Here is a 19,793-nt window from a genome sequence, read left to right as displayed (position 1 = left end):
GACACCTAACAGGTGCTAGAGCCACAAAATGGAATACTGTGCAGCCGTGAAAAGGAAGTGGCAGCGACAGCCAGTGATCGGGTGGACGTGACAGACGCGACACAGAAGAAACGAGGGACACGGAACAGCAGGGGCTGTGCGGGTTAACTGACGTAAGACGCGAAGTAGGAGAGGCTCATCTGCAGGGACAGGGGCCCGAGACGCAGCTGCCTCTGGGAGGGAATCAAGGGAGACGGAGCTTCCCGGGGGGTCAGGGATATACGTGGCCTGGGGTGGTGTCTCATACCACACTCACACACGTGCACATACAGGTACTGAAGTGTACACTTACTAAGACAACACACTTCTCTATAAGTTATTCCTAATGAAAACAAAACAAAACCCGGATAAACCTTTTCCATAAATCAGAGACCCGCAAACAGTCAGACCTCCTCCCAGCTTCCCTAGACAATCTCACCCTCGATCTCCCCACAAACAGGAAAACCCACGGACTCTACCACGGGCCCCCATCCGGCACAGCAGGACCTCCGGGAAGTAATCACGACTTGGGGCGGTGCCACCTGAGTGTCTCCAAACCACAGCCCGTCCCTACCCCTGGGTTTGCTCCCCCATTTCACCCCTCACAACACACTGGGGCCCCCTGACCTGTTGCAAGCTCCGTACTGTGGGCAGGGCCCTGGGATTCTCAGGCGGAGGGGCCTCTCCAAGCTGGGCGTCTGGCCTCAATTCTTTTACTCCTGCTTTGGCCCAGCCCGGGGAGGCCATGCCTGGGAAATCCAAACTTGGAGGCCCTTCTGTTAGCAGCTCTCTTCCAGAACTTTCTTCGGGCACTGGGAGCACAAGGGCAGGGGCAGAGGAGCTAGCATCAGGGTTTGGGCTGTTTAGCAACTCAGTCGTGTCCGACTCTTTGCGACCATATGGACTGTGGCCCGCCAGGCTCCCCTGTCCCTGGGATTTCCCAGGCAAGAATACCGGAGTGGGGTGCCGTTTCCTTCTCCAGGGGATCTTCCTGTCCCGGGGATCAAAGCCGAGTCTCCTGCATTGGCAGGCAGGTTCTTTATTGCTAAGCCACCTGGGAAGCCCAGGGTTAGGGTTAAGGTTGGAGGCAGGAGGGGCTGAAGGAGGGAGGGAAGAGAAGCCGGCAGAACCTTCTCCCCCCATCACCTGCCACCCTTTAACAGGCAACAGTTCTGCTCCTAACAGACTCTGCAGGTCTCTGTTACACACCTCCGGGTGTTACAGGGAGGATGTCCTGTCTGCAGGAAGCCAGGAAGTCGACTCACACGCCCTCCTGCGCTGAGGGAGCCAAGAAAGGACAGGTTCCCAGCCCCTGTGGCCACCACCTCCCTGAGCTGCCCAACAGCCAGCCCACGGCCCCACGGCCCCCGCATCAGGGCTCAGGCCTCGCCCTATCAACCAAGCAACCACTCGTTCTGGTTTGTCACTTTGTAACGAGAAACCAGAGCACGAACCCAGGACCCCAGCTGGGGGCAGCAGTGACCGACGGGCCTTCTGGGTAGGCCGAGGTGGCAGCTGAGCCCCCAGGGGCTTCTGCACTTGGGCGGGGGAGGGAGGGGGCAACATCCTGAGCACCCCTCACCTGGAGACCCCAGGAGATGAAGAGTGTGCCAGCCCAGGGGTGAGGCCAGAGGGCGGGGAGCTGCAGGGCGAGGCCCTGACTGGAAAGGGTTAAGCTCCCCCACCTCCTGGGCTGGTGGGGGCAGCGTGAGTGTCTGCTGACCATGACTCAAGGTTCACGCTGGATGAATGGGGCTTCCACATCCTTTGGCTCCTCTCAAATACTGTGGGGGGGGGGGGTAGGGTGGAGAGGGCTCAGGAGGTCTTTCCTCCTGAGAAAGGCCCCCAAGTTGGGGGAGCCCCATAGCTCTGGATCCAACCCTCCCCTGGGAGTGTGTGAGACTCTGCGGAGCCTATGAACAGGACTGCCCAGAGTTAACACGTGGAGATACGTGTAAAAAGTGAAGAATGTCTCCTCTGCTTCCTCACGTAAGTCCCTGGACAATGGCCAGCCAGCGGAAGCGGGAGAGCAGAGGTGGGAGAGGGAACAGGCAGGGGGTCCTGCTGGGCGGCAGGGGCGCAGTGAGCCTCGCAAAGGCGCCGGGTCCTCAGTGTCTGCTCTCCCATCTCTCTGGGATGGACGGTGAAGGGGCCGCTGAAGGGGGAAACCGGGGTGGCTGGTTTGGGGAGACACAGCTGGGGGCAGTGTCAGGGCCCTTTCCCCAACTCTGCCCATGCGACACCTGGCCGGCGGGGGCCTCCTCTATGCCAAGCGGGGCTTGTGGCAACTTACGAAGCACCCGGCACTGGCCACAGGCTTTATACCCACTAAACGAGGTCCTTTCACTAGCTCTTTGACGCCGGGATCTGCTCCATCCCCACGCCGTCTCACCCGGTGAGGAGGGTCTCGGCAGCTTCCCCACCTGGAGCTGGAGGCCCAGCCGGGCCCCTTCGGCCTGGGGCTTGCCACCTCCCCAGGAGCCTGGTGGATGGGGCCCAGGCGATCTGGGTGAGGATTCAGGGTCTGGTCCACTGGCAGGGAGGGGTAGAAATATCAACCCACCAGCGGGCTTCCATGGCAGCTCCCAAGACCCCAAAAAGTGAGTGGGGTCGGGGGGACCTGCTTCCTCAAGGAAGTTCTGGGGCTGACTTTGCTCAGGATGTCCGGGTCGTCACCAGGCGACCTGCTCGTCCAGATCCCCAGCACAGCCCGCCTCCTCCCCCGAGCTGTCCTTCATCTTGACTGCCTGCTCCCAGCTCCACTTACTCCTTGGTGTGTACACACGTGTGTGGGTGCCCACACGCGAGCACACACACACGCTGTACCACAAGCCGGCACTCTTCACTTGGCCCTCCGGGGCATGAGCGGCAGCCCCCTTTGCACGTGTCTTTCAGGCCTTCCTGATCGTGACAGCAGAGGATCCTTGTCTGCATCCTCCACGCGTCACTGTACTTGGACACGATGTTGAACATCAAGGCCAGTCCGTAATGATTTGCGTCACTGGGTCCACCATGTGCGAGGGAACCCTCTAGGTACTAACCATGTTTCAAAGGACAACTTATTTACTACTTGCAGAAGAGGGAAGGGAGGCTCCGGGAAGTACAGACACCTGCGTAGTCACACAGTAAGGGGCAAAACTGTGGATTCCAACGCACAGCCCCCTCCCAGCTACGCAGCTGCTGAGCCCCGGAGGCCTTGGCGGCACGGTTAGCACGTGACCCCACGTCTGGCACAGGGGTCAGGAGTCTGCTGAGTGCTGAGTGATCGACAGCAGGAGGTGCCCAATCGATGGTGCTAAATGACGTGGGCAGTGACTGCTGCTCAGGAGGAAGGGGACTTCCAGAAGAGACTTGTGGTCAGACACCAGGGGAACTTACCAGAACGGGAGCCGGCGGAAATAAACACCCAGAGCCAGACTTCCCGTCCAGTCCTGTCCAGCCCCACCGCTCTCGGATCCCAGGCAGGGCCCTCTGGCTGCCCAAGCAGGGCGAGGAAGGTGGGGGTGAGGCTGGGGGAAGGGGATGCCCCTTGGAGTGCCAGGGTCTGACACGGGGAGGAGAGGGACAGGGACTGTGAGTCGGTCCCTTTGGCTTGGGTGTTGCCTCTCCAGGGGACCAAGCGGGGTGGGGCAGGCTCAGGCCCACCAGGACAGCCAGACGGCAGCTGTCTGTCCCGTCCAGCCCCCTCCCCACACCTGAAGGTCATCTCCACCCAGGCAGAAGCTTACTTTTCCTCCAGGGGAAAGGAGAAAGCTATGGTGGGAGACCCCAGGGCAGGATCTGGGGCGCGGGGTTTGGGACAAGCAGATATGGGGTCACACACACACACACACACACACACACACATAAAGACACACACACAGACACACACAATCTGCAAGCAACACAGCTGTCTCTGAAATCATATCCGCCTCTTTCCATGCATTCACTGGGAGCGGAAGATTCCCTGGAGTTCTCCCCAGGCGACCACATTCTCAGGGAGCCAGGGGCCTTCCCCAGGCAGGGCTCAGGGAGGGGGTGGGAGGGGGGCGCGCAGACCAGGAAGGGTGCAAGCTGGGGAAGCCAAACTGGCCGACTGCTCCCCGTCCAGCAGCAGGAAGGGGGGCCGGGTTCACTCCCGCTTCTGGAAGGGCAGCCACCATCGACCTGGGGCCCAGGGTGACAGGACGCTAGGGGTTATTATTAGACTCCCCCGTCAGCGGTGCCCTGCACACCGCACTGGACCAGGATCCCCGGGACCCTGCAGGAGAAAGTCCTGGTGGGGGAGAGGCGAACGGTTGACTGCCAGCTTGACCTCCGCGGCCCGGCTCCGCCCGGACCCGCCCCACACGCGTACATTGTGGAGAAACTGCCCGCCGGGGGTCAAAGTCCCCAGATTGGCGCACAGGTCTAAACAAACGGGCCCCATCTTGGGTTTCCCAGCCGCGGATTCTCTGACCCGACAGAAAACTGACTCAGCCTGGCCTCGGGGGCTGAACTGGGCTGGGCCAGACCTGACCAGGCTGGGAGATTCTGCACTCGGTCTGGGCGGGGAAGCCTAGGGGAGCACCCCCTTCCCCCTAGGGGTGCAGAAACCGGGGAGGGACGAGCCAGCAGAGCGGGACGAGGGCAGAGTTGCGGGGATGGGGTAAGAGGCTGGCCAAGCCGCCCAGACCCCAGAAATCCAGGGCTCAGAAGGTGTGTCTGTACAGAGGAGGGGTTGGGGTGCTGGGGAGGGGGCACTTTCTTTCCCCCGCTTATCCACATGAGGCTGCGGGTCCACGCCCCTCTCCTCTGGGTCTGTCGCCTTCCAGGAGGGGCCCAGGCGGAGGGGCTGGAAGGGGCTGGGGAGGAGGGCTGCCGCGGGGACGAACCCGCAGACTCCAGTTAGTTTCTGCCCAAACTTCTCCCAGGTCGCACAGACCCGGAAAGCGAGAGCGCGTCTGGTTCCCGGCAGGAGGAGAGAAACCCCGGGGAGCGCCCCGCCGTCCCGCCCCCGCCCCCCGCAGCTGGCGCGCGAGAATCACCGGGTTCAGGTACCAATGCACCCCCAGCCCCGACCCCTGAGCGGCGCTGCCCTCTCCCTGGGCGCTCAGCCCCAACCCCCGCCCCGCAGGAAGCGCCCTTCCCCCCGTGCCGTTGACCGGCTTAACTCCCATCTTTCCAGTTGTCCAGGCCCGTGAAGTTCCCAGACGGGAGGGCTGTGGGCCAAGGACCCGCGGGGGAAAGGGCGACGCGGGAAGAGGCTGCGGAGAGAGTGTGGGGTGGGTGGGGTGTGGGGTCTGGAGGCGCGCGGAGCGAGGCGCGCTGGGAGGCGGGAAAGGGCGGTGCGGGGACTTGGGGCGCCGGGTCGCGGACTCACCTCCTGGTAACTCTCATCGCGGGGCCTGAAGGTGCTGTCCACCGGCTGCAAGCGCAGGCCGAGGTGCGGGACGCTGTGCAGCCACACCACCCACCAGGGCGCGATGTACTCCACGCGCGCCGCCGGCATGGCTCAGCCCGAGTGCGCCCGCCTGCCGGTCGGTCCGGGACGCGCGCCCGCCCCGCCCGGCCCCGCCCAGCCGAGGATAAGGCCCCGCCCCCCCGAGCGCGGGCCCACCCCACCCCTTCCAGGGCGGCCCCTTGCCCCGGGCTCACCCTGGGGCCACCAGGGCTCACGCCCCAGAACCCGAAGCATTTCTTTGATCTGGAATTTGTCCTGGCCCAAGTCTGGGAGAAAGAGGTGGAAGAAACGAAAACAGCCCCCAGAAGGCTTCTGAATCTGTCTCTTAACAACAGTCTCTGGGTCCCCGCTTGCTCCTTGAAAGAAAAGTTATGACCAAGGTAGACAGCATATTAAAAAGCAGAGACATTACTTTGCCAACAAAGGTCTGTCTAGTTAAAGCTACGGTTTTTCCAGGAGTCATGTATGGATGTGAGAGTTGGGACTATAAAGAAAGCTGAGCGCTGAAGAATTGATGCTTTTGAACTGTGATGTTGGAGAAGACTCTTGAGAGTCCCTTGGACTGCAAGGAGATTCAACCAGTCCATCCTAAAGATCAGTCCTGAATATTCATTGGAAGGGCTGATGCTGAAGCTGAAACTTCAATACTTTGGCCACCTGATGGGAAGAACTGACTCATTGGAAAAGACCCTGATGCTGGGAAAGATTGAAGGCAGAAGGAGAAGGGGATGACTGAGGATGAGATGGTTGGATGGCATCACCGACTCTATGGACATGAGTTTGAGCAAGCTCTGGCAGTTGGTGATGGACAGGGTTTCACATGCTGCAGTCCATGGGGTCGCAAAGAGTCGGACACGACTGAGCAACTGAACTGAACTGGGTCCCTAGGGTTTTGGTCACATCATCAAATCAAGTATATAGACTGTCTGAATGCACCGGCAGTCACGGCATGAGAAAGGCGAGGCTGACCGTTACTGGCGCTTTTAGAGGGTAGAGGTGGCGCTAGTGGTAAACCCGTCTGCCAATGCAGGAGGCACACAGGAGAAGTAGGTTCGATCCCTGGGTCGGGAGGATCCCCTGGAGAAGGAAATGGTACCCACTCCAGTATTCTTGCCTGGAAAATCCCATGGACAGAGGAGCCTGGCGGGCTACAGTCCATGGGGTCCCAAAGAGTTGGACACGACTGAAGTGACTTAGCATGAACTGACAGATTGCGGACTGGACTGAAGGGACCCAGTCCCTGGGTCACTAGTTCTAAATTCACTCTCATCCGGGATTGAGTGTCCACTCTGTAAACATGGTCTTGCCCTGGGAGCGCCCAGGTCATCTGCCCAAATGATTAACGGGTCCCAGCTGAAAGAAGGAGCTAGTTGGAGGGCCCTGACCTCCCGGGGGAGAGAACCTGGAGCCTGGGGGAGGGGAGGGAGCCTGGGAGCGCCAGGATGGGCTAGACCTCCCAGGGAGACACAAATTAACCAAGGGCCTACTAGGTGCCAGACGTTGTTCTGTCCGAGAACAAAAGCTGATGGAAAGTCTGGCTGGGCGGGGATTGTGGTTTAGCAGCAGGTGGTAGCGGTGCCCACAGAAGAACAGGCGCTAGCTCAGCGGTGCTCTGGAGGAAGGCAGAGCAGGGTCAGAGCATCGGGATGCCGGGGTGGGGCTGGGGGTGGGTGGGGGTGTGCAGTCCCAGGTCCAACAGAGCCTCGCAGGCAGAAATGGGCTGCGGTCCCAGGACCCAAACAGCGTTCTGTGATTGCGGGATGCACGGGGCCAGAAGGAGAGGGTAAGTCTTGGGACAGGGTCCAAGGCTGGGTAAGGGCTGTCTGAGGTCAGTGAAGTAGGGGAGTGAAGGGGGGGTCCTGAGATCAGGCTTGAGTTGCTGGCAGTCTGATCAGTGGTAGTGTGGGGTGGGGGTGAGGTGTTTGAGGTGGGGAGACCTCTAGGTTTCTGGCTTGGGGAACCAGTGGATGAAGGTGAAACTCCATGGGTGACCCGCACTGACTGCTAGGGGAGTACAGTACACACCCCTTCCCTTATTAGAGATCCAGGACTGGGAGACGGAGCCCTGTTTAGTAGTTGAGACTTCTCTCTCCTCCAGGTCACAGTCCTGGTCAAGGTTCCCAGAACTGCAGCCATCCATCTTCGATGCTGGGGAGCACCGTTCCTGTCATTGGGATTTCATTAATTCAACAAACTTTGAGCACCTTCTCTGCTCTAGGGGATACACTGATGAGCAAAACACACATTCCTGCCTGCATGGGGTCTGGTTTAAACGTGAGGGGAGGCAGCCTTTATCCCACACAGTGATTAATTACAAACCGCACCCCACCCCCAAGTGCCCTCCAGAGCCCAGCATTGGTTTGTAAAATGGGACTAAATCTGGGGTGCAAGGACATTTCCTGAAAAATGACAGGAGGTGAGAGCTGAAGGATGTGAAGGAGTTAACTCAGGGCATCCTGGGAAGAAGGCTGGACTCTTGAGCACGGGGACAGTACATGGTGAGATCAGGGCCCAAGGACCGCAGGGCACAGAGGGATCAATCAGTGAGTCCAAACTCAACCAGGGGAGTGACAAGGAGATGCTGGAAAACTCCCATGGCTGCTGCCAAGGACTGGGGTGCAAGAGGGAACTGGGGTTGGGGGGCTGAGAATCTTTTCTCTGGACTGCAGTGGTGGTTCCATAGCGGTACAAAACACAGAACTGGATACCAAGAAGGGTGAATTTCACTGTAAATTGCATCTCAGCTAGCCTTGCTTTATAGTTTTTTTAAAAAAAGAGAAAGAAGCTGGCAAGGTGGGCCAGTACGGCCCCATGGACCCTAGCAAGGGATCTGGTCTTGAACCAGCCATGCTGGCCGCTGAGGAAGGCGGACACCTGGAGCGATTTTGGAGGGCCCTTGGCACTCAGCAGCGTGACCTCACAGGCCAGGACCTCCGGGATAGGCACTGCCTGGTGCCACAGACACGGTCCCCCCCTCCCCGGGCTGCAGCTGCTGCTCCTGGCCTCCCTGACCCGGAAGTTAGGAGGATTTGCTGTTCCTGTAGAAGATTAGAGTCGCAACTGTGAACTCCAAGTGCCGTAGGGGAGAGGGGTGGGGGAGGGGTCTGCCTCCCTGTGAGTGGCAGAGAGTGAGCCCACCTGTCCTGAGCGGGGGCTGGGCCCAGAGCGGGGGCGGGCGGTGGAAGGGGGGCCTGCACCCCACCCTTGGTGCTGACAGCAGAAGCTGGCCCTCAGGCCATCACCACAGCCTCGGGGTGCATCCTGAACACAAACCTGCTTGGCCAGTCTGCACCAGCAGACCAGAGGCCTCCAGAGAAGCGGCACTGCAGAAAGGAAGCGTGAGCCCACCCGGGGACTCGTTCCTGGGTTGACCAGCCCTCCTGCCCACCCCACTCCCCATTTACCTAGTGTGGCCAGAACCAGCTCACCCAAGCTGTGGGCTGACCTCAGCAGGGCAGTGGTGGGCCCTGGGCACCCGAGGGCTCCAGCACACAGCGATGCCTCAAGCCAACTCACACAGAATCTCTGGATTCAGCCCTGGCCACCTCGGAGTGAATTTTTACAGAGGACCCCAAGTGGCTGGGAGGCAGAGGCCAGGGCTGGGACCCACAGCGTGAAAGGATGCCTTCTCTAGACAAATGCCGGCGGGGCTTGTATCCTAGGAGCTGGGGCTGGTCTCTGCACAATGCGCGGGGACAAAGGGAGCCCAAGCGGTAAACCCGCCCTCTTCCTGGGAAGCTGGGATGGTGAAAGGGCTGGCAAGACCGGGAGCCGCTGAAGGCGCCCCATCTGGGTTTGGTCACAACCAGAGCCCCGGAGGGCACTTCTCCCAGAAGAACACAAAACACACGCTTCACTACCTCACATGCTGCAGAATTCCCAGGAGAGAAACCGCCAGGCATCTCAGGCACTTGGCCCCTTAGATGTTATCAACGTAAACCCGGTCCAGATTGTCTCTGGCCTCCTGCCCTCACTTGCCAGACTCTGGCGCCACCTTGTGGCCCGCCCGGAACACCACGCCAAGAAAGGCCCTCAGTTTTATTTTAGCTCAGGACTCTAAAACCACTGGAGAAGGGGCTCTTGCCATAAACTGACGGGAACTGGGGCAGAGTGCTGGGGAAAGCAGGCCGGCAACCACCACTCGGCAGCCCGAGACGGCGCCTGTGGCGGGAATACCTCCTTGCCAACGGCTGAGGCGTCCACAGGACCCATGAGGGCACCTGCAGAATCTTATCAGGCTCAGTGTTTTCTCTGCTTAAAACGTGTGCCTGAAGCATGTGGCCCTCCTCCTCTGGGGGCAGAGGATGAGGGTCCTCTCATTGAGGCAGGAGGGGGTGTGGAGGTGAACTGCCCTGCCAACTGGCAGACACCCACCAACCACAGGGGACCCACAGCCCTTGCTGAAGGCGATCCTGCCTGAGTCCCTTCTGTGCTTGACTGTTCCCCTGGCGACTCTGACACCAAGATGCGCAGACAGATGCGTACGGAGCCCTCACAGGGACTGGGAACCGTGCAGGTGAGGTGAGGCAGTGACAGAACTCAAAAATAAACCTCTGAAACGTAATCAAAGTTTGACAAGGATGGGACCACCATCAGCAGGCTACGGTCCATGTGGTCGCAGAGCTGGACACAACTGACGCAACTTGCCACGCATGGAAAAAGCACGTGAAAAATCAGGACCAGCAAGCCAGCAGGGAGTGGAGCCAGGCCTGGCTGGGACCTCAGCTGCCACACGACCTGGACCTTCACACGCCGGAGCCAGCAGGCATGTTCCACCCTCACAGCCACTGCTCCACTGCCTGGGGTCCGGGGTCCGATTTCCGGCTCCTCCCTTTAAGCGTCTTCTGGACTTCACATCGGTCTCTTGGCTCCCAGGGCTTCTGTCGCTGGGCTGACACCCGCTCACCTCCATTCTCAGCTCCTTCTTGGAAACTCTCACCTAAACAGTCCTTCCAGCTGCGCTCATCTGGTGACCAGCTGGCACCACTCCTGAGCTCTACTTAGTAAACACACAGGAATGACTTTTCTTTTCTGTGCCTGAGAACCCAGGTCTGGAGGAGGAATAAAAAATTCCACACACCCACCTGTGCATGTGGTTAGTGGGTGTCTGCCAGTTGGCAGGGCAGTTCGCCTCCACACCCCCTCCTGCCTCAGTGACAGGACCCCATCCTTTCCCCCCAGAGGAGGGGGGCCACGTGCTTCAAGCACACATTTTAAGCAGAAAACAGAGTCTGATACTATTCCACAGGTGCCCGGCACAGGTCCTGTGGGACGCCTCAGCCTCCAGCCCTTGGCACAGAGGCATCCCCACCACAGCCCACTCTCGGGCTGCCGAGTGGCGGTCGCCAGCCTGCCTTCCCAGCACTCTGCCTCCATTCCCATCAGTCTAAGGGAAGGGCCCCTCCTCCAGTGGCGCCACATTTCAACATGGCAGAAACAAAAGCCGTCCACATCCCGAGGATTCTGAGGAAAAGCCGGCTTCATTTACTGCCACTTCTGAGAAGGCTGATCAACTCCTTTGAATTATCATTTTCATCACCGGGGAGCTTATTTTACTTTAGTGACTTTTAAATCTCAGGAGTGGAGACTGGCTTTATTTCCATCAGTATCTGACTTCTTTAACTACCTATTACTCCTTACTTTCAAAATTAAGACTTAAAAAAACAGATGGCTTAACTGACCCCTGGGAGGGATCACAGCCCAAGATTGGGGAGGTAACGAGGCAGCAGCCACGACCCCTGTGCTATTCCCGCCAGAAGCCATCAGCAAGTTAGCACCCACCCACCCCTGTTCTCAAAGACAAAGGCCATTCTGAGAATTTTAAAAATTTTAATACAGTTCAAAGCAGCATGCGTGGTTCATTTCAGCTCCTTCACCGCCAAACCTAGAGGCAAAGACACAGAAACGTGAGCCAATCAAACGACTCGTCCGAGTCACTGCTGCCTGTCTGGATCTGGCACTTGGGCTAAAGAGGGCTCACAGAGCTCAGAAATTAAGCCCACCAGGAAGGTCTGCGTCAAACATTAAGTCAGTGTTTGATAATAAAAACGCAGGTAACTCTCACCCAGGCAGCGGCGCTGGTGACCTGTACTGTGAGGACGTGGCCCGTGGAACCCTGGCTGGGCTCTGAGCGCCCAGCTGCTCTGCTGAACCTTCCACCACCAGGATGGCCCCTCTGCTTAATCCACCCGCATCGTCTGCTGTATTCAGTAAGTTTCTCAATCAGTGAGAAGGGGGGCCATCAATCCCAGCAGCTCCCTACCCTGCAGGGCCATGGTGAGGATGAAATGAGTGGCCCAGGGAGTGAGCGCCAGCTGGCACAATGCTGTATTAGAAAGGCATGGCTCCCTCTGGGTCTGACTTCTGAGAACCGCCTACGTGACACCACCGGCAGGAGCAGACAGTTAGACAAACCACAGAAGGGACTCTCCTAATTCTGGAGAGAAGTCGGGAAACATGCCCGCTGACACGGCCCCCCCCCCGCCGCGGGCCGTCCGCACCCTCCTCCGTGGCTTCCAGCTACTCACCGGGGGGCAGGGACTGCTTCAGCTTCTCTGCCTTCTCTTTGTCTGTGATGACCAAGGTGTAAAGGTATCTGCTGCATCGAACTTTAAACTTCACATTATCCTTGTTTTTCTTGATCTTGACGGCTACCAGAGACCAGAGCAGTAGTAAGACTGTGTCACAGGAGAGACGTCGCACAGTCCACCTGCTGTCTGCTGCTTCTGCACAAAGCAGCACCCGTGACCGCTGTGCTCCCCTCCCTCGCGGTCCCTCTGATCAAGCAGAAAATAAGATCCCCCACCGTCCTCTGACCTCACTGTCAGAAATCTACATTTCCCTTGTATCAATACTCTAGAACCTGAGTTAAGGTCTGTATTTGTAACATAAGTAGCATCTGGCACAGTGATACACTCCAGACCATCCAGTATCCACCTTATATGGCTTTAAAATTCTCTATCAGGACCACAGCTTGGACAATAAAGAGCCCCAAGTGTGCCCCAAGCTCAACAGCGTGCAGTTTGAAATTTAGCCAACAATCTGATTATGTACAAGCGTCAATGCGTTTCTATGAGGCCAGGAGCTACTCTGCAGGCGGGAAGACAGCCCCTTCCAGGTGACTCATGTCTGGCACCCATCAAACTGCTCGTTCTGACTCCCATGGCGCAGGCTGACCTAGCCACATGACACGCAACTCCATCTCTGCCAGTAACTGCTGAAGGGGTCGGGCATGTCACAGGAAGCAAAACTGTGCCCGAACCTGCCCAAGGCACCGGCTGCCTCGGCTCACACTCTAATATATTAATCAGAACTGTGGATGTTTATTCAAACCAACCTATCCTGCTATCTTAACATTCCTCTCAAAGCTGAATAGACTGCTGTCCCTAGCAGCTGCCGTACACCTATAAACTGAACTCTCACAAGGTCAGACTAAGCAACTCTTAAAATGTTTACTCAACAACATATGATTCAGTAATTGTATTTACAGGAATATACTCAAAAGAACTGAAAGCAACAACAAGAGAGATTTTACATCAAAACTCACAGCAACATTATTCACAAGAGCCAAAGGCAGAAACCACCCAAATGTCCACGTTACGCTAAATGAACTAAGGTGGTCATGAAAGGACAAGTATTGCACGATCTCACTTATGTGAGGTACTGACAGTGGTCAGAGCAGAAGAGACAGCAGTAGAGATACAAGGACGGTGGTTGCCAGGGGCTGCAGGGAGAGTCACAGGCCAGCACTGGCCCAAGGCCTGTGAGGAGCCAGGCTGCCCGGGAGGAGGTGGGCGATGGGTGGAACCCATCTCCCCAAGCCCGTGGAAAAACCGGTCCCTGGTGTAAAATGGCTGGGGGCTCTTGGTTAATGGGTTACAGGGTTTTAGTTTTGCAAGATGAGAATTTCTCACAAAGCATGGCTGCCCTACAGTGTGAATACAAACCCAGTACATGCACTGCACACCCCCAAATGGTGAACTCTGCGTTGTTTATGTTACAATTACAGCCATGAAGACAATTTAAGTTTATCCAAAAAAGACTTCCTGGGCACCTTATAATATCCAGGGGAACCTGACCCCTCCTTTCACAGGTCACATTTTAACAGCAATGCAAAGCAGTCTGATGGATCTGGTGTCATCTCTTCACTGTGCTAAAATTCTCTACCAGGTCATCTGATCTGATCCTGACACCAATCCTGTGAGACAGGAATGACCACCCCCTCTTCTACAGAGGAAATGGTGGGGTCAGAGTTACCCACTTGGAGAGCTGGCCTCTGAACCCAGTAAGTGACCGCAAATTCCCTGGTCTGGACTAAAGCTGACCTGATAAAGTTTCTCTTTGCACGTGACTGGAAATAAAAAAATACAAGCACGTGGTCACCTGCAGCTCCCACAGTACCTGTTACAGGTAACGGGGACACAACTACAATTCTCCTCGCCCCCCACAAATCCCCAAAAGGCTCTGCAGTGAGCCAGCGCTGCGCCCCACCACTGAGACAGGGCATCAGAGACCTCAGGGCCGTAGCCCACCTGAATCTGTCCGGCCAAGAGCACTCTGCTTGCACAAGTTACCCAGCTCCCTTTAGGACGCATCTGGGAAGGGAGGGAAACTGCAAGCAGCAGCCCAAAAGAGACGTGTTAAAGCTGCACCACACCCCAGTCCAAACCCAGTGCTGACCACCAGCTCCCCAAACCCCCTCCAAAGAGATGAGAGAACTCCCTCTCACAGTCAGGGTAAAGAGAGAACACGCGGGCAGCTGGGGCTGGCACGTGTCGATCAAAGCCTTGCCGCTTTGTGTGTCTCCTATCAGTGACCCTTCCCCTTCGCTTATAAACCTGGACACCAATACACGGAGAAGAAAAATGATGTAGTTCATTGTGACAGAGCTTGTCCTCGGCCCAGAACCCAACACCCGCACTGACTCCGAGTTTGTGAAACCTGAGTTTCCCGACGTCCCCCCAGCAGGAACCTCCACTGTCCCCCGGAGTTTGCGCAAACTCCTGTCTACTAGGTCGGTGATGCTATCTAACCCTCTCATCCTCTGCCGTCGCCTCCTTTTGCCTTCAGTCTTTCCCAGAACCGGGGTCTTTTCCAACGAGTCAGCTCTTCACATCCGTTCACAGTACCCAACACACACCAGGATACAAAAAACCCCTGGGGACCCTCCTCAAGGAAGGAAGAGAACACACCCCGGACCAAGCGCCTTGTCTTATGGGAGACAGGCTGAGACCCCCGAACCTCGACAGCAGACGAGGGCAGAAGCGGCCGCCCGGCGCCCGCCAGCCATTCCGGGGGCTTCCGGGAGCCCGCGATCGCCGCCTCCCGTCCAGGGCGCCCACTTACACTTGGCGTCCTTGCGGCGGGCTGTGAGCAGAAAGTCCTTGATTTCCTCAATTTTGCGAGGCTGCAACAGAGAGCGAAGGCAATCAGCCACTGAGACGCATCTGCTGGGGTGCCCAACCCCGGCAGCCCCTTTGAGGCCCCTGAAGACCCTCGCAGAGACCGTCCTGCCTGCGCCCCCCGGGGAGAGCCCCAAGTGGGGGTCGTACTCACCATAGCGACGAGGCGCGGGGCGCGCGACCGGAACCTGCAGGGAAGACAAGCGTTGGCGGCGTCAACGGGGGCGCGGGCACTGGCGGCGGCCCTGCCTCCCCGCCCCGTGCCCCCGAAATGCCGGCCCCATCGCACCCCACCCTCCCCCCGCAACACCTTCAACCCAGGACTGGGGTCCTCAGATAACACCCGGCGAGGATGACCACAGATTACTACCCCATTCCCCACGTACGGCACTAGAGACTCACGTCAAAGGGCGAGAAGCGAAGAGAGCGGAAAAGGAAGAGACTTCCGCTTCCGGGCAATTAAACCGTGCCCCAGAGGAAGCTGGATACGGTGTCTGCAGAGGGTCAATAAACCACACAGGCGTTTGCCCTTCACATGACTGCTTCTCTGCCCTCTTCTGGCCTAGATTAACAGTGCAGCTTCCTGAACGCAGCGGGCCGCCTCCCTGCCCCGACTCTTGACTGACTCTATTCCTCCGCCCAAATCCCTCCTTGCCTTTGTTAGGTTTTATTTCAGACCCAGTTTGAAGACCTGTGTTAGGACTTATTATCAACTACTTTCATTAGGCCTCTGTGTTAAATGGCAACCCACTCCAGTGTTCTTACCTGGAGAATCCCAGGGACGGGGGAGCCTGGTGGGCTGCCGTCTATGGGGTCGCACAGAGTCAGACACTACTGAAGCGACTTAGCAGCAGCAGCAGCACTTGGGCATCTAGGCAGAGATGTTTTTCATTTAAATGAAGGGTTGTTGTTCTCCTGTCATGTCCGACTTTTTGCAACCTCATGAGCATGCACACCAGGCTCTGCTGTCCTCGACTATCTCCCGGCTGCTGCTGCTGCTGCTAAGTCGCTTCAGTTGTGTCCGACTCTGTGCGACGCCATAGACGGCAGCCCACCAGCCTCCCCCGTCCCTGGGATTCTCCAGGCAAGAACACTGGAGTGGGTTGCCATTTCCTTCTCCAATGCAGGAAAGTGAAAGTGAAGTCGCTCAGTCGTGTCCGATTCTTAGCGACCCCATGGACTGCAGCCTACCAGGCTCCTCCGTCCATGGAGTTTTCCAGGCAAGAGTATTGGAGTGGGGTGCCATTGCCTTCTCCAGAGTTTGGGCAAATTCATGTCTATTAAGTCGGTGATGCTATCTATCTAACCATCTCATCCTCTGCTGCCTCCTCCTTTTGCCTTCAATCTGTCGCAGCATCAGGATCTTTTCCAATGACTCAGCTCTTCACATCAGGTGGCCAAAGTATTGGAGCTTCAGCTTCAGCATCACCTTCCAATGAATATTCAGGTTGAAGGGACTCTCCTGTGTATATTTTAGAAACTCTTTCTAGGAAAGTGAAAGTGAAGTCACTCAGTTGAGTCTGACTCTTTGTGACCCCATGGACTGTAGCCTGCCAGGCTCCTTCTGTCCATGGAATTTCCCAGGCAAGAATACTGGAGTGGATTGCCATTTCCTTCTCCAGGAGATCTTCCTGACCTAGGAATTGAACTCACAGCTCCTGCATTGGTAGGCTGGTTCTTTACCACTGAACTGCCTGGGAAGTCCATTTAAGAACTGGTACCATTGGGAATTCCCTGGTGGTCCAGTGGTTAAGACTGCACTTCCACTGCAGGGGATGTGGGTTAGACGCCCCTGGTCAAGGAACTACGATCCCACTTGCTGGTGGAGCAGCAATAAATGAATAATTGGAACTACAAAAGCAAGTTAAAACCTAGAATAGCTGACCTCTGTGGAATACTCCTTGGGCAGCCCCTGCCTTAAGCACTTCACCCACAGGGCCTCTGTGACCCTCGGGTGTGCTGGTGAGGGGTGGCCTGGTCATTTACCCCAGTCTTACCCAGGGGAGAATGAAGGCTTGTCAGTTGCTGGGAGAGGTGACATCAAGACTCGAACACACACTCCCAGACTCCTGACCGCTTCCTCCGGAGGCTGTGTGTGCACCTGCAAAACACTGGCAGCTCTGGGAAGGCAGCATTCTCTCTGCCCCTTTGCTCCCTCACAGCCTCCATCCCATCCTTGGCAGTTTATTTTCTCGGCACAAATTTACCCTCAGCTCTTAGAGAAGTGGCAGGCTCCGGGAAGCCTGAGGTTATCGATTTTATTTTTATCCTCCACTTTAATTTTATTTTTAACCTCCTTACAAATGTCTACATTTTATTATATTTGTTTCTCCCCTCCCATTTAATAACTGCACATCAGAATGTAATTGCCCTGTGGGCCTTATTACAGAGCAACCCACCTGAAGAGAAGGAGTCCTTTACCATGAACCTCACTTTGAACTCACCTCCCTCCCTCCTCGCTTTCCTCCCATTAGACGAGCCCAGGTTGAGCATCTTCCTAGAGATGCTGGAGATACAAGGAAAGATAAACCTGCAGTTCTTGCCCCTGGGAGATCGCGAGATCCTCTAATTGTGCTGGAGAGCCTTTTAAAAGAAGCCAGACTGTATTTCTGTGACTACAGATGCATCTGGGTGTTAACCACTCGAAAGGCTAATTGGTAGGGGCTTAATTTGAGATTATCTGAAGGTCAGGATGCCTCAGGTCTGAACTGAGAAGGTGAAACTGTTAGTTGCTCAGTGTCGTGTCCGCCTCTGTTCGACCCCATGGACTGTAGCGCCCCAGGCTCCTCTGTTCATGGGATTCTCCAGCAAGAATACTGGAGTGGGTTGCCATTTCCTCCTCCAGGGGACCTTCCTGACCCAGGGATCCAACCCAGATATCCCTCATTGCAGGCAGATTCTTTTCTGTCTGAGCCGCCAGGGACCCGAGAAAGACACTCTCAGATCCACCAGGCTGACCTGACAGCCCCCTCCGTCTCGCACTGCTGCCTTTCTGGGCTTTTCTCCCCTACTACTCGGGCAGAAGCACCGGCCTTTTCAGCCCAGCCAGCGGGTTTCCCATGCGCACTTCCCGAGTCCAGGCGTCTGCCTGGGTCCTCCCCTCTGATACTAAGTCCTGCTCATCCTCAGCGCTCAGCTCTCCCCCTCCTCCGGGCGGGACCCTGCATCTCTGCCTCCTGTCACCCGTCACTCGTGTGGTAGATACTCCCACGCGCCTCTGCATAGACTGTGCGGCAGTGTTAAACTTTTCATACATCTGCACCAATTTTCAAAAATTTTTAATAAAGGCGAGAATGAGGTTCTGCGTGCTGCCGATAACTCTCCAAAGGCAGTGCTCATAAAGCTACAGAGCTGCTCAGAGCTGCCATGGATGATCCTTAAGACGGACGCAGCATCCATCTAGATCACTCACTATATGAAGGGTGGGTGGATTGATGGGGGTGGTTGGATGAATGAATGATGGGATGTCGAGAGGGATGGAGAGCTAGGGAAGGGGAAAAGGGAGGACAGAAGGGAGCATCAATGTGGACAAAGCAAAGCCCAGCACATAGTAGGTCCATGGAATATTTGTTGGATGAATGCCTGGTGCTGCTCCCCTCCACAGGACCTGCAGGACAGGCATGGGGGCAGGGAGAGGGGCTGAACCCCGCTACCCCACCCTCACACTTTTTAAATAATAAATATCGCAGTGAAACTGCGCAATTCAGATTGGGACTTGAGCCCATGGTCTTTTTAAAATTAAATGTAACTAATTCTATTTTTGGCTGCACTGGGTCTTCGTTGCTGCTTGGGCTTTTCTCTAGCTGCGGTGAGCAGGGCTGTCCTCTAGCTGCGATGCTCAGGCTGCTCACTGGGCGGCTTCTCTGCTGTGGAGCACAAGGTCTAGAGTGTGGGCTCAGTAGTTGTGGCCCTTGGACTTAGTTGCCCCGCGGCACGTGGGATCTTCCCGGACCCGTGTCCCCTGCACTGGCAGGCAGGTTCCTAACCGCTGGACCACCAGGGAAGTCCCTGAACCTCCCTGTTGGCAGCAACCTCAGAGACAGATGTTCAGCCTCTTGAATTGCCTAAGAAAAGACCATAAATGTCCAGTAACACACAGACACCTGTATTCAAGGACCAAAGGCTTTTTCCAGCTTCCCAAGGGGTACAAATAGTGACATCAGCTGCCACCGCTGAAAGTAGAAGCTGGGAGCCCGGAGGGAAGGCTCCCTCGTTCACGAGAGGGTGGGCCCCACGGGAAACAGTGGAAACGAGAGCCAAAGCCCCGGTCTTGGGAGACGGCCTGTGTCGCTGGGTGGAGCCCGGGATGCTGCATTCGACAGACACCTGCCTGGTGATGCCGATACTCTGAACTCTGCGAGGGGCCCAGGGAGGACCTCGGAGGAGATGAAGGCCCCTGGATTTAAGAGCCTGGCCCAGGTTGCTGTTACCGAGTCACTCTGGTCATGAAGCGTGGAGGATGGGTTGGAACGACCAAGACGGTGGCCGTGAGAATGAGGAGGGCTACTGTCAGTGTCCAAGGCCCAGGGAGGAGGGTCTCAGCCAGGGGGGTGGCCGTTTGGTCGGAAGGCTGGAGGTGGACGGAGGGCGCGTCCAGAGCTGCAGGAAGCCTTCACTTCTCCCCTTGCCGCCACACGCCACCGCCGCCCCAATCATCCTGCCAGCCTCAGGGCTCCTCGACCCTGCCCCAGCGGGCCAGGCACACAGCTTCCACCCCTAGTGGGGTCTGGCCACCCCTGAGGGCTGCCCAATTTAGATGCCTGTGCAGCTTCCAGGGCACATCGGAAGGAGATCTGGACTGGCCAAGAAATCAGCACAGACCTCACGGTGGGCAGAGGCCCTTATGACACATGGTGTGATCTGAAGGCCTGAAAGACCTTCTCAGGCCTCCACGTTTTCTCTCCTTCAATTCATTCCGTTCATTCAAATTGCGTTTAATGGGGCTCCCCTGG

General features: G+C 56.9%; 1 protein-coding gene and 1 long non-coding RNA gene across 7 annotated transcripts in view; one reads left to right on the top strand and one right to left on the bottom strand.

The window, feature by feature from the left end:
- The window catches only part of TTYH2 (tweety family member 2), a 35,611-nt gene extending 30,107 nt beyond the window's left edge, over window positions 1-5,504 (bottom strand). For all 4 annotated transcript variants that reach the window (XM_086355965.1, XM_086355966.1, XM_086355967.1 and 1 more), the window contains exon 1: window positions 5,360-5,504. In XM_086355965.1, coding sequence (XP_086212091.1) covers window positions 5,360-5,488 — 129 coding nt within the window. In that variant the 5' untranslated portion in view covers window positions 5,489-5,504. The remainder of the gene's footprint in view (window positions 1-5,359) is intronic.
- Window positions 2,914-10,523, top strand: LOC147351000 (uncharacterized). Of its 3 annotated transcripts, none has more exons than XR_015147133.1 (3): window positions 2,914-3,051; window positions 4,911-5,033; window positions 7,539-8,154. It is a non-coding gene; the product is annotated as an uncharacterized LOC147351000 (long non-coding RNA). The 3 variants fall into 3 exon arrangements; XR_015147131.1 differs by lacking the exon at window positions 2,914-3,051 and adding an exon at window positions 3,378-3,515 and having other exon boundaries at window positions 7,539-10,523; XR_015147132.1 differs by lacking the exon at window positions 2,914-3,051 and adding an exon at window positions 4,410-4,645.
- The last annotated feature ends 9,270 nt before the right edge of the window (window positions 10,524-19,793 follow it).

Source organism: Bos grunniens, chromosome 19 (assembly GCF_055505025.1).
Source record: "Bos grunniens cultivar Pamir isolate PY7600 chromosome 19, Bosgru_T2T1.0, whole genome shotgun sequence".
Taxonomy (NCBI): Eukaryota; Metazoa; Chordata; class Mammalia; order Artiodactyla; family Bovidae; genus Bos; species Bos grunniens.
Note: the sequence above shows the minus strand (reverse complement) of the source record. Positions and strands in the feature narration are given on the sequence as shown.